Raw genomic sequence first — 15,241 nt, 5'->3', positions numbered from 1 at the left:
CTGCTGTACCATAGCTCATATTTGAAAATAGACAAAATCTCTGTACTATTGCAGTAACTTGAGAAGTTGCACTATGGCTGCTTTTAACCCCTTCCAAAAGAGGGATAGCAAAAATGTGATGAGGCAGTCTCACAGCCTGCTGCCTCCATGGCCATCAAGACACTGAGACTGATGGCCTGGTTGGAACTGTCTAGAGAGGTGATTCCACAGGTGACATGAGCTATCTGGGCCCTCCCATCATGGTGAAGTGGAGGACTGGAAAGCTGGAACATGGTTGTTCAAGAAAGTCCCTCAGACATCTCCTGCGGATGTGCCTGACAAAGTATGTTTTACAGATAGTTCTTTTGCTGCTTATTTACAGGAACAAATGCAATAGAGCTCAAAGAAGTGGGAATGACCATTCTCTGAAAAAAGAAATATGCAAGCAGTAGCACACAATACAGAAGATGTGGCTAACTGATGCTGTTACCACTGCTTGCTTATGCACTAAGCAGTGCTAAGTATATAGTGGCATACACCTGGAGGACGTTACAACACCTATTAAGCACTCCCATGACATCCTCTGCTAGCAGCAAAACTGTTGTGCCATGGTGGAGAGGACGGCCATACACCAGGATAAATCTAGCCTGGGTACATCTCAAGTAGTCAGCCCTAGTTCTAGCGGTCACATAGTCAAACCAGAATGGTGAACAAAAGCCTCTCCAGCAGCAGGATGAATCCTCAGGTAGCTAGCTTTCAAAAACACATGCTATGCTAGTATTTGTATCCTCACATTGTAGCCAGATATAAACAATGGCAACATTTACTAAGTGTACAAATACAGAACAAAACCAATTTCTGCGACAGTAGAGTGCCTCTTACTTCTTCATATTATGAAGAGTTTTCCCCTTTTTATGAAGACCCTAGTACACTTTACATAAGCTTCTGTATTTGCATATGGTTCCTAGCTGTTTCTATTCATTGCAACCAACAACTGTAAAATTTGAATCTGTATGCCTCTGATCTCTAGCAGTGTAATTTATCTTGAAGACTAAGGATGATAGATTTTATTCTAGAAAAGAATTAGAGAAGCTAGAAAAAGCTGAACAGTTCCCATCAAAAAGCAGAACTATACACCCTCTGACCTACTCTAACCTACTCTATCAAGCCACCAAGGAGCCTCAGGCATGTGAGCCACAGTATGGAAATGTGCTCAACAAAATGAAATATAAAAATCTTTAAACCAATAAAATACCACAAAGTGCAGCAAGGCACCCGAGGCTGAGAACACTCTCCGGAGACACTGTATGTCAGAGTTGATTTAGCAGTCAAGAACTTACCTCTTATATTTTAAGTTACAAATCTAGCAGTCTCCTGGGCGATGAGCAAAAGTAAAACTGAAATAGGGATGAAGCTTATTCATTTCATTTTTTAAAACAGTAAAAAACAGATTTCAAAGAAGCAACAAAAAGCCCATCACAGAGATATCCTTGGAACTCTCAGGTATCCTAGGACTGATTTCTTTGCTTGGCCACTTTGAAATGCCTGCTCACCCATCTGTTTTGCCACAAGCAAACAGTTTGGGTCAAGACAGGATAGTTGGTGGTTTTTTGCCCCACACAATTCCAGCACTCTCCCTCCTCTTCCTCTCTGTTCCAATTAAAAAAAAAAAGAAGAGAGATTAGGGAAAAAAAACATTCAAGCTAACCAGTTCTGCTTTGGTAGCAGAAGGGAGCAAAAAAGCAGCACTCCTACAGTAAAAACAGAGGCTTTGAGAGGGCAGAAACATCCAAGAGATTATGGCTTCTACCTCTGAACTGCTGCCAGCTTGTGCATTGTGTTACAAAGAAAAGTCAAACACATTAGTTTAAAGGCCAGTGGCCTGCAACGGAGCAGAACAGAGAAAAAGCTCACATCAGCCAAGCAACAGACTCTGCTGAAGGCAGCAACCACTCTCTCTTTTATTCATTGCTGTCTGCCTGCATAGTGCCTCTCTATCTCTGTGTGAAGCCTAAAGGTTAGCTTAAAAAAGGTGGCTTGAGGTAAGCTGTCTGACTGCATGTGTCTTGAGATAGGCTGCTCACACAGCCAGTTATTGGGTCTCAGCTGAGAGGCAAGAAAAAGCAGCTTCCTCAGTTATCTCCAAATTGTAAGCCTTTAGACTACAACCTTTTTTATCCACATAGAGTAAATGCAAAGTTTCATCACAGGCACAGACACTGCTGTTTCTTCAAGGTTTCCTCCCAGTCAACACTTACCCATGGAGGTATCGTAGTCGGGGTGCCCAGGTTCAAGTTCACGGCTGCAGTAACATGACTGTAAGCATGGCACTGTCAATTTAATCTGGAGGTTTCCCAAAGAGCAAATTCTCAGTAGATTCAGCTGCTGCTTGGCATCTGTTACCAGATTCTGAACATCTTACCCCCAGATATAATGCAGATAACCCAAACAGCTGTCATAAGAGGGAATCAAAGTATACCAGAACTAAACTGTGGCACTGGCACGATGCCTGGTGAATATGTTACAAATACCAGAATTAAGATACCTCCAGGTAATACAAAGCCAACTTTAATGCAGCCAAAGTCTACTTTCCAAGCTTTATATCTATCTTGCAACACCAGACAGAGACCCTTCAGTTAGCTTCAGGTGAGTTTTTATGTCTGCAGTGCTCAGAGCAGTGCACAGCAAATAATCTTACTGCTCCTCTGAAAACTCAGAGCAAGGGGAGGTAGGATGGTATCCTTTAAAAAAAACCAAAACTATTAAAAAGAGAAAAACACAAACAAACCCAACTTTAAGGCATAACTGTGCCATGAAGTTTTAGAGAACACAAAATTCCTCCTACCCCACAGAGGGCTGGCTTTAAGCCCAGAATAATTTAATACCAATATATTAGAAAAATTTTGCATATTCCACAGTTTCATGGACTTTGTTGTAGACCATCCTTCCTATTTTCCCTCTCCACTCCTCCGTAAGAAGTTGCATGCCATCAAGATAAAAGAGCTTTTACAGCTCTATGCTGTAGCAAGCAACCATGACTATTTTCAAATCACGTATAAAAGGTCAAATTAGAAAAAAAAAGAGGTTGATCTAAAAGAAAAGAAAATCCACCTGGAAAATTCAGCTAAGAAAAAGTCATCCACCCAAAACTTCTTCAGGAGAAAGAAAACCACAGCAAGTGGCAGGTTACTAGAGAACAAGAGAAATCTAGTCAGTAAAATCTACCTTAAAAACAAGACAGACGGGCTTGCATCTTAAAACTCATACAACATGAATTCTCACTAACACATGAAAAATTCTTAAAATCCATATCTGGGGAAAAAAGAACGAGGAATTCAAAAAACGACCCTGTTTATGCTTAAGGGAGCAATATTTCACCTGTACGCACAAGTTTACTAGACTGATCACTACAACAAAGAAGAGTGCTGATCACCATCTGCCACTGCAAAATTGCAATGCAAAACAAGAACAAACTTTTGAGAAAGTTGTCACACACTCACACAGAGCAGACCTTTATGAAAAGCCCCATTGTTCAGGGTCTTGGGAACCTGCTGACATGGAGGGAAGGAATTATGTTGATGAGTTAGCTGCAGGGTTACTTGTCTGGTAGATTGAGCCACAAAGATAAAGCTTAAAATGACTTGCAGTATTCACTGAATTCCCTTGTTTAAGGCCCTGCCACAAACTAGCTGATAGCTATATAGCATAGCCTGCCTCATTCCTTTATGGCAATAATCTAGCTGAATTACTGTGCCATTTTTGGTTACATTGTGCATTATCACATTTGCAAAGTTGAGCAGCACAGAACATAAATAGAATACAGACTTCCCGTGAGAGTCTTATAAAACAACTCATATTGTTAGTGTGTTGAAAACCACCTCTTAATAGAAGTTCAGAATGTGAGTGACAGTCATGGAGAAGTAATCAAAATCTGATACACACTGGATTACATTACCTGCAAAGAATAGAATATAATGAAAAGCAAATCCACCATCATTGCCCAGTGAAGGTAAAGGATCACGTATCTAACGTAAGAAACCAATGCAAATGTACAGTATGGAAAGGAGAGAAAAGCTGTTCATTTGGGGGGGAAAAAAATGCTAGGATGGATGAGAGGGAAAATTTAGTCAGAGGCACAAAGGATTCCTAACTTAGAAAAACAGTATCATGAAATTGGTCAACCACATTTTTCCATTTGCAAAATATCATATATTTAATTTTCTCAGACCTGTTTAGTTTTATAAAACACAAGGGAAGGAAAGCTGTAGCAAAAAAAAAAACCCCCACCCAACAATAATTGAACTGTTGGCAGTTTTCATGGGTTTTAAAGAACAAAGTAATAATTCTGAATATGTTAAAGGCTACATCTAGAAGCTTTGACATTCCTCTCCACTCCCCCTATTAGCTAATTACCTCTGACAACTCAATAAGTTTGCTTAAAAGGTGGATATAGTGTTGCATGCCTGCTACTTAAAAAAGGTGAAGCAGCTGAATTCAAGCCCTTCCTTAAAGCTTTTCGTACCTTTTAGAGGGACCACTAACAGTACACAAGGAATTAGCAGGCTTTGCACAAGCTCTGCCTATAGGTAAGTACACATTTGTCATAAGACAAGAGTAGTCTCAGACACATCCCTACAATAGGAGAAATACATCCATTTCAGCTAATTAGCAAAACCTGAAGACCTTACTTCTGTTCTGCTATCACAAAGAGTTAGCATGTTTGAAATTGCAATCTTCTTATTCACTAGTCTCCTTAAGTTCATTAAACAGCAAAATCTAGAAGCAGATCTAGCAGCCTAAAACTTCGATTGTAGAGCTTTTATTGATTCAGTCAATCTTTCACAATTCCTACAGGGAAGGGGATTATGATGATACTTTTTTAAAGACCTTTGAAGTGGCCAGTTTTAAAAGAAAATAAAAGAAAGGGTTATTTCTAAAGAGAATTACTCTACAACACTGGTATTTGCTAGACTTGTTTGATTGAACATGCTCTTTCTCTCTCTCTCTGAAGGTGGAAAAAAAAATCTTGAACTTTAAAGAAAACGTAACAACTAAATCTATGCTTAGGTCTGTCCAAGGGAGAGCAGTTAACAGACTGTGCAAAGCTACCAGACAGCCTTTAGACCCAATAAAACAATTAAAATCAGTATCTTGTTTTAACCAGCTTACTCTACTTAAAATACCCATGAGTTTAAAAAAAAAAAAAGATAGTAACAATACTTAGTGCTGAGTGTGACAAAGATGCAGTGATAAGCGACTGCTTGCACTACTCCCAGAGCAACTGAAGATGTTTTTATTCTGTGCTGGGAGGAAATGGGAAGAATTTTGGTAAACATCTGGAGCCTGTACATCACTTTACTTGCAAAACCTCAGGCTACCTAATGAAGAATTATGCAGTAGCATACACTAGCAGAGGCCAAAGTACCCATCTAATTAGGGCATAAGCCCCTACTTAAAAAAAAAAGGTCCCACTGCAGTCTCTTGTCTAAAAGCGCATCTTCCCCACACTGCAACAAACTTCACCTTCATTTAAAAAAAAAAAAATTCAACATTTAAGGGGAAGGCTTGCAGATACTGGTTAGCAGAGTAAGTCTACAAACTGTGGTGTGCCAAGCAAACGGATTGTGCTCCCTGCTTCCAAAAGGAGTGGCAAAAGAGTCCAGTTTATGACTGAATTCTATAAAATTCATGGGGTGGGAGAGGGATCATAATCTATTATGTATGGCTTAATTACACCCTTCAGGAAATTACGACAATTTCAAAGAGTAAGATATGGGGCAAAGAGACCAAAAGAATCAGGTACTCTAACATTAAGCTCTTACAAAGTATTCTCCTTTAAGGACACAAACACTCCAGAGCAGCTTTTGGAAGTTCTTCTTCCACAGTAACAGAAGGGTTTTTTTGTTTCCAGTTCTATGAAGAGAAGCTTTAAAAAAACTGCTCTGAAGTTTTCTTCTTGTCTTATTGTCACACTTGCGTTCTGTATACTAGCACAGGTCTACAACAGTGCTACCAATACAGCACTGCAATTAACAGCAGGTAGTGCTTTTGGACAGGGGGAGGGGATTTCTTTATATCCAAGATTAAACCATTTAATAATGCATGAGTTGTACTAGGTGTTGGCAGCAACAGGAATCAAGAGAACATTAACTGTTAGAAAGAACAGCACCAAATCCTCTGAAATTTGGAAGTCGTCCCACTTGAAAGACAGAAGTAAAACTGGCACTGGCCTTAGGATCTCCTCTGGGGAAGTGACAATTATATCCATAAATATAGGGATGTATAGGGATGTAGGGATGAGAGATATCAGCCTGGTGCAGAACACCTAGCGTCCTCAGCCTTCTGTACAGCCACAGGGACAGGAGGAAGCTGAATGCAGGGAACCTCACAGCTCCTGCTTTCCCAGTTGCCAGCCAGAGCAAGAACCTGTGGACTCTAAAAGCTCCTGACAGTGCAGATCAGGCTCTGTGTCCTCCGCTAAAATGGCTCCCCCCACCAATCCTTATCTTTCCTTCTGCTGCCTCAGTCTCTTCACTGCACACTTTCCCCTCTTCCTATCTTGTTTCATGTGTCCCCTTGCTTCACCCTTCCACATCCGCTTATCCTTTCATTTCTCCTGTCATTAAAGTGAGGCTGCAGTAACAATCTATAATTAAAATTACTTCCAGCAGGGTCCCTTTCAACCTGCATCCATAGCATCAGCGTCCAGCTTCAAGACTCCACATCCAGCCTGGATTCAGAGAGAAGCCACAGCACTGAAAACTGACCATGATGCAGGTGCCTCAGCTGCAGAACGTCATCAAAGACAACTGTATCTACAAGATTTATGTTTGTCTTACAAGAGTTATGTTTGTCTTACAAGAGTTATGCTCTTGTATTCCTCCTCTCACATTCCCTTATTGGAGCACAAGTTCTTTGAGGCAGAGGTTTCTGGCTACCTGTTTTGCAACATGCCTAGCATAGTCAGGCTCCATTACAACTGTTAAACAACAACCATGAATGAAAACAATTCATATGGCAAGTGACAAATTTTGAAAATTTGCTTTTAGTTCCAGTTAGCCAGGATATTTTTCCCTTAAAAGGAAAAGGAAAGCAATAGCCTACACAGTGCAGGAATCTGAGATGTGAACAGTTCAGCCTGTCTGCTGGAGAAAGTACAGATTGTGGATTTTTCCTCAATTAAACAAAAAAGTTACATTCCAAGTTTCACTTTCAGGACTTTCAAAAATCTTGTCTCCTCTCTACTCAAAAGAGGTTTCAGTGAAGGGAACAAGAACTCCACAATCTGACAAGAAAACAAGACAGCATTCATTTCTTCCAATAACAGTAATTTCTCACAGTTTGAATGTAACAATTCACCCTTACCTCAACTTTGCTTCCCGGATCATGAGCTGCAGCAGCAAAGTAGACCACCTCCTGTACTTCATCCCTAGGCCGTGCAGAGTTCTTTCCAAACACCACTAGCCCATCTTTGGAACATGGGGGAAAGGCTACAAAACAGTAACTTGGGGGAGCTGCAGCCATCCTAGAAAGGAAAGGAGGAGTAAACAAACAGAAGTAGTGTTCGCTGAACTCATAATTGCATGCATTAGAGAATCATTCAGTCTACCACGATTTGTTGTAGCAAAGAGACAATGCGTTTCCTCTATCTGTCACTTGATTGTGCAATGATAAAGGAAGAACAGGTCAGCTCAGAGGAAGCTTATCTGGATTTGATAAAAATAATTAGAGTCATTTTCAGACATTTTTCACCCAAGCCTTGTGAGGCCATAAAGAAGAAGAATAAAGGCAAGATGACTGTACCTTAATGAGTCTACTTAGTCCCCACAGAAAAAAGATATTCTGCACTGGAGCTGTTCGGGAACATATGACCTAGATGTATTCTGCTGAGTCAGACAAGTGCAGAGACACAGAATAATTTTAAATAATTTACTCTCTCTGCTCCCATGCAGTTTAAAATTTTAAAAAAGGAAAGAGAAAACATGTTTGAGGGACTCCTGAGGAAGGACAATGGTGTAACTAGAAACAGAACAAAGATATAGCACAATTATATAAAGAACTGTCCATCAACTTATCTACTCAGATCAGAGAGAGACTGAAATACTAATTGCACTTTATTTCCTCTGTGGTTTGTCTGCATTGCTGCTCTTGCCTGAAGTTAATTGACTGCAGTTTATTTGTTTATGCAGACAAATGTGAATATTCTTTAAAATGCTTATAGGATAGCATAAACATTTTAAGATTCCAGGTGTTTGCAATGACAATATATTAATAAAAATATAAACTGTTTCAGGATCTATGACACTACTGTAGTTGGTCTTGTGTACATTGCCATATCTGACATTTTTTCCACCATTCAGGGAAACTTCTGGCACATATGCCTACAAAAGAAAAAAGTAGGGTGTTTATTGCTTATTAAAATAGCACTCAGTTTTTTTCATAGATCTTATCATTGCATCTGAAATTCCAGCCCCAAAATGAACAAATATGTTCCTCTTCTCCCTCCACGATATCCTGAAAAAGTAAAAATATCTGCACACATTTGGACTCCTTAGAAACAACCAATACAATCAAAAGTTTCCCCCTAAAACCTGGTAATTTATTTGAAAGACAACACTGGGGGTGGGGGTGTGTGCAAAGCTGGTTTTGATCATTAACTTGGACATCTTTCAAACCATTCAAATTTGACTTTTAATTTTTTTTAAAGCAGCACCATTTGAGCACGCACTTCTCACAGAATAGCAGGCTTCCAATATGAAAGCAAAGAAAGAATGCCTTTTGGATAAAGGCTATAATCCATAAAGTAGTAATTGTTTGTGAAGAAAACACTTAAGAGTTTGCCTATAGACCATGAACAGGTCACACTGACACTCAACCTTGCAAAAAAACTTCAAGAGAAGATGCGTGTTAAAGGTGTCCTACGCAAGACAATGTGGGGTGATGAATTGTCTAGGGAACTCACACAACCTTTTAATTTAGATAAGATTATATACAAGAATAATCAGCCAGTTGAGTTGAAAATGCATTAGGAAACAAACCAATGCCTTTTTACAAGCAGAGTTTTGACCAGTGGGAAGAGACAAGCTACTGTAAGCTGGAATGACTTCAGCTGATAAAATAAATCCGGCAGAGGACACCTGCCTGCAGACTTGCATATTGTGCCAGTAAGTCTCAGTACATTATTGGTTCTAGATGAGTGTCTTGCAGACAGACACGAAGACAAAGCCCCACTTTAATGACCACTCTTACAACTTGCGAGTCATCAGAGCATTTGTGATTAAACTGAAATGCAACATGTAGAGCAACGCCCAAGCTTCATCACTAATGAAACCATTTAGTATTTTGCTATGAATTATTACGAGTATGTACATTTATTTTGCCATGTTGGTGACATCAACGTAACTGCTTTCCAGCACCCTAAGTATTCACATCTACCTTCAGGTAAGTCATCGTTTAGCGCTCTAAATTTGTCTTCTGATGCCTTGCCAGACCAGCCAAAATCTTGAATAAGTTGCAGGCTTACTGTGGATCTCAGTATTCAAAAGATATTTTCTTTATTCTAAACACAAACTAAGTGGATTTATTTGAAATACATAAGGCAGCAGAGAGATGTTAGACAAACAACCTAGAAAGAAAGGTTAAAGTGATACACAGTACTAATTTTTATTACATGATGTTCTTCAACTTACATACCAAACATATTGCCAGGTAGGCTTAAAAAGATGGGAAGGAATGCTTCAGCACTGTGTTACTGAACGAACTGGAAGGTATGCAAGGCAGACTTTTACATACCTACAGACTGAGTAGGCAGGGAAAAGAATTAAAAACCTGTAGGTATCTAATATTCTACAGGTTCCTGAGGTTCTCCTTGGAATAAAGCAGGCTCATTTGTATTTGGGAGGTTTTTTATTTTTTCCTTTAAATATACCAACAGTTACTGAACCAAAACCAAATTGCCATTTTGGTAATGCTTTTTAAGTATGAAAGTATAAGTAAGCTACTGTATAACTAGAGTTCACTTCAACACACACTATATTTCATACAGGGGGGTATATAACAGTTAAACACTGCAAGCTGAATGTTACAACCTTGTACTGAAAACATGACTGTTTTAAGAGTTGGCAGTGAGATCTTAAATTAGGTTTCCAGAGAAGGAAGCTAGTTAGCAGTCTACTACAGTTTAAATCTACTCAGTTTGCTCGGTAGCAGTTTTTTCTAGAACCTCATTGGGTTCATTTTAAATATGGCAAGGATGGCAGTTTCTCAGATACACCCACAACCTGTGTTTGTTCAGAACACTACTAAACCTCACCTTCCTCCATCATGTAACTAAAGCAGTCTGTTAGCAGCTACCTATCTAAGCAGGACATTTCTACTTGCCTACTTCATCTTCCTTTTTCCTTAGTTCAGCTTCAGGTTGTCCTCTTTCTCATTTTCATGCATTTGCCACCTCTTTGCCCTCTCACAAGATACCATCCTGACTTAATACCAAACAAGCATCTTTCATCTACAGGAGGAACAGAATACTCTTCCTTCACAGTACCTCTGATAAATCAGGCTAATTTACAAAACCATCTACTGTTAATCCCTACTCTTTTTTCACAGATTATTTGGCTCCTCCAACAAAAGGCAATCCTGAAAACCTTAGAAGACACTAGGAATGACTGCAAATAGATCTCAAAGAACACCTTGTTTCCCATTTACAGCCACAGTTCTTTACCACAGAGCACGTTAGTATACAGGCCAGATTTTCTCAACAGATCATACCTCAGACCTACATTTTGGCAGACAGAGGTAAACCTACACTACACGTCAACAGGCCCTAGATTTGATTGCAGACCATTATACTCATGGATGGGCCACTGCAAGTTAAGAGAAATAGGGACCATACAGTCTATTATAGGCTACATCCAAAACCATTCTGCATATGAAAGCACTGGAAATAGAGCTGTATATTATGCTATGCCGCTACATAACAACTGCTGCAGTTTCAGGTAGTTAACAGGCATCACCCTTGCTTGACCTAGAATCACTACAGGCACAAAGGTTGGAAAACAAGTTCTGAGTGACAGGCACAAGGTAATATACTCCACTTGCTATATTTTTATTTGACAAAAATGTACCATGCAATATTGCACATGGTCATATTTTTTCCAGAGTCTGCTGGTCACTATGGCTCTTGGCTTAGTCTGTGTTCAGACACTATGAAGAGCTTTGTTTAACAAGTTCTTTCATTAAGATCTTCTCTCATTGCGATAAATCTCATTTAGAGACTGACAAGCCAAATTAATTCTATGAACAAATCATCATTACTGTCAATGGTAAAACAGACGAACTCATAAGTGCTTTGATGCAGAAAGAAAGGAGTAACATCCACTGGGCAATGTCTGGCTCCAAACATCACAATGTGAAACAACAGGTACAACAATTATCACGGCTTTATAAACACATCTGAACATCACTGTACTCCTGAAATAGGGTGAACATGGAAGTGCTATTGCCTAGCACCACCTCAAGAAACCTAATCCATAAATCCTGATAGACATCAAGTAGTAACCTTCAGGTTGAAAATATCAAGATCTGGAACACTTCACTCTAGAGTATTTTCCATTTCACAGTATAAGGATCTTACAAATGCCAACGTGTATTAAGAAGGGTCACAAATTCTAATTAGAACAACTTGCACTACTAGTGTCAAAATTTGTCCACAATCAGACTTTTAGAGTGGTCAACGAGGAATAAAATTATAATTCTTTAAGTCTGTACACAAAGGTTGTGACATAATCTAAAGAAAGCTTCATTTAGATGTCATTTTTCACTTATAAAAAAGGAACAGACAAATAATGCTGTTATAGCAACAGACACACAGGACAGATTGCAGAATCCCATCCTCCCCTCATGAACACATGACTGCCAGAGACTGAAGGCACGCTCCTAGGAGAACAGGGACAGGTATAAATTATTCCATGTGGCTTGGAGCCTCCTCCCCAACCCAGGAAAACTGAAATAGCTACGTATCCACAAGAACGCACTCTGAGCTTAGCAAGTCAGAGTCCGAACTGGAGAAAGGAATATTTTCATACTAACTTGCTCAAGATTTTGGGGGTTTTTTTCCAGAATAACACCATGTACTGCTTCTCTGAAAGGTGCAATTTGATACTGAAATAATCTTTTATAAAGTTAAAGAATTTGACTGCTACAATAAAATTACTTCTCAGAAAAATAACTTTATCCTCCCATATGAAATAGACATCAACTCTCTTCAAGCCAACTAGTTTTCCTTGTTTGCCAAAACAGCCTGAAGACATTAAGCCTGAAGTAATTACCAGTTTTACAAAGCGATAAATTGTGCAAAAACTGGCTTGCAAACAGTAGCTTTCATAGTTGCTATGTCTTATTTATTTTTAAAAAAATTACCAAAAATAAAAATTCAGTATTATAAACTATCAGTTTTTGAAGCTCTTCTAATAACTTATTGTTCAAGCAATTCCAAAGCTTATTTCTAAAACAGTAAAACTGCTTTTGCCAACAGCAAGTTTTTTTCTCCGTCTTTTCTTTCAATTGGAAAGCAAAACAATAGGCTTATAATGGAAGTGCAGCACTCACTAGGAAGCAGTGGGCAATAAAAAGGATTAGTGTGAGAAAACAGGGTCAAAAAAAGGGTCTGTCTTGAAATTTAACTCATGCTTATTGAACCAAACCAATATTTGCTCTTCATACTTTTTTAATTGCTGCTAACTTAATGCCCTGCAACTTTATCTCAAGAAAAGCTAAAGATGCCCTTGAAGTCACATATAAAAACCCTTCGGTTTTAATACAAGTTAGGTTACCTGGGGTTTCTGAAATGTTAATTAAGATTCATTGTTGATGTTAATTAAGATTTACACCAAATGAAAAAATTTTGAAGTACCTATTCCTATGCATAGAGCTACTTCTTTCCTGACAAGGCACCATTTAGGACATGTTAAGTGATGCACATGTACAAACAGCTCTGCCCTTAATACACTATGCAAAATGTTTGTTTTATACACCAATATAGTCTCTTGCCTAAAAATTCAATAATACCCAGTCACCATCATGTAGAGCAATACCAGACCAGTAAAAGATATTACATGAGAAGTCAGCTACCACCATTACAGCTCCTCTTCACAGGAAATCAAAACAACGCTCAAGTGGATGTTAAGGAAGAAAAGTTCAGTGAGACTAAGCAGTCAGCACTGACAACAGAAAAGCATTCACCTCACGTTACTATGAGTAGAATTTAACTGTAAAATTTGTCTTGTATTGGTATGATTTGATTCACAAGCTGGCAAAACTTCAGCTTGATCAAGCCAATCCTTCACCTAGGAGCATAACTGCTGCATTCATTACTTAGCGTAGCTATGCTAGCAAGCATTCCAGCATGGATGGAACCATGAACAACACACTTTTATTCAGCTTAGTGAGGTTGCATAGATACATCACACAAACTCGTCTTTCAAACATTTTCTAAGTTTGTCTTCAAGAATTTTGTTGGCATAAACTATCGAGCTTTCTGAAGAACAGACATAACCAAAGTGTTGTACAGGGTGAAGTCTAAGCCTCTCCTAACCCCCAGTTTTTCAAGCACACCTGTGACTATCTTAGATAACCCATTGTTAATGCTGCTGATAATCAACATCATGTTTTCAAGACAGTGCAGGTGTCCACAAAAACAATGGTGGGAGGGTTAACACTGGCGTTTCATCTCAGACCTCCATAGCAGTTTGGTCAGAACACCAGTTTTACTGATCATATAGCCTAGTTTTTCCACCCTCACGTCTACAGTTTCTTCAAATTAAAGCTGGTCTGCAATAGGTGCTTTAGGTACCAGAAATACAGAGGTTGCTCAACTCCTTGTTGATAAGTTCTGAGTGCATTCTGATGATGACAGCATTTTCTTTAACATTTATATCGCAAAAGAGATTTGAGCTGCTTTTAAAGTCCAGAGAGCACATTAAACCTTTTACAAAGACATACAACTTGTTTCTGTGTATTAAACGATGACTTTTCCTCACTATATTTTGGGCTTTTATAAAACAGAAACCCAGCTGTGCTAATACTTCTGAACTATTTCAGTAATGTTTAAACATTTCAATAAATCTGTTTTCATTGCTACCATAAAGGGTAAGTGACCTAACGTGCAAGAAACCTTTACAATGAAAAACTGAGAGGAAGGATCTGAGCAAGGGTGCTCAGCTTTGGATCAAGGCTGTCTCATTAGGAAGGGAAGAATGTATCGAACAGGCCACACATTATTTATTCTCAACTCTTCCATATTTTTAATGGGGTGGCAGGAGAAAGGTCAATTACAACTGTAAAAACTTTGTTCAGGGTTTAGTTGTTGGTTTTGAACCTCTATTTTAACCTTCAAATTAAGATGTTTCCTGTGCCTGAGACAAGCTTGTATTTCCATTTACAAATCAAGCCTAGTGTCTTATGCACATAGAGACATGTGATCTCTGCATCCTGCAGAAAAGCAATGTTTCCAAAAACAGAAATGAAAAGCAAAATTCATTCAGCTGCAGACACAGAACAAAGACAGCAAACTGAAAGGCACAATAATAATATTGTTCCCATCTTAGGAAACACTGAAAGGTTATTTTTTTAATTGACAATTTGGACAGTTTTAATGCATGACTTATCAGGAGAGAGGAAGGTTGCATTTATTAAGAAATTAGAAAGCAGAGACTGTTCCTGAATATAAAGCACAAAACCATGCCAGATCTGTGTGTCCCTCTCATTTGGATATTTCATTATTAGACCTTAGTCAAACTGTTTGACTCTTTCCTTACCACCAATGGATGATGATACCAATTTATCACTTGAAGGTGCCACGCTCAACTTTGATTGTCTCTGTCCCTCTAAGCTGTGTCTGAGAAGATATCTAAGAGGAGTTAGCAGAAGCTGAAACTTGCAAAGCCATGCTCATAATTTCTCCCTCTTTTTTTTTTTTTTTTAAGATTAACTACATGCTGAAAATTTCTCAATAATTTGCTCAAAATGAGCAACATCTGAAACTTGTAGTCAGAGACTTGTGATGGCCATTTTCTCCAGTAAGTTTACTTTTATTTTTGAATTACAAAAAGTAGCCATTCCCTACACAGGCATAAAATCAAGTTGCATTTCAAAGCTTTCTTAAGCTGTACACCCCCTTTGGTCATTTAACTGAGCAAATGCATAATAAGCCTGGAAAGAATTGAAAATATTTCTCTTGCTGTATGTGGGAAAATTTGGAATATTC

At 38.7% G+C, this 15,241-nt stretch overlaps 1 protein-coding gene across 1 annotated transcript in view; it reads right to left on the bottom strand.

Moving 5' to 3' along the window:
- The window catches only part of SCRN1 (secernin 1), a 39,235-nt gene that overhangs the window by 20,984 nt on the left and 3,010 nt on the right, over window positions 1-15,241 (bottom strand). Inside the window, exon 2 of the mRNA XM_072851448.1 lies at window positions 7,345-7,504. Within this exon, the coding sequence (XP_072707549.1) occupies window positions 7,345-7,503 (159 nt within the window). The 5' untranslated portion in view covers window position 7,504. The remainder of the gene's footprint in view (window positions 1-7,344; window positions 7,505-15,241) is intronic.

Source organism: Ciconia boyciana, chromosome 2, assembly GCF_034638445.1.
Source record: "Ciconia boyciana chromosome 2, ASM3463844v1, whole genome shotgun sequence".
NCBI lineage: Eukaryota > Metazoa > Chordata > Aves > Ciconiiformes > Ciconiidae > Ciconia > Ciconia boyciana.
This window is presented reverse-complemented; position numbering and strand designations above follow the sequence as displayed.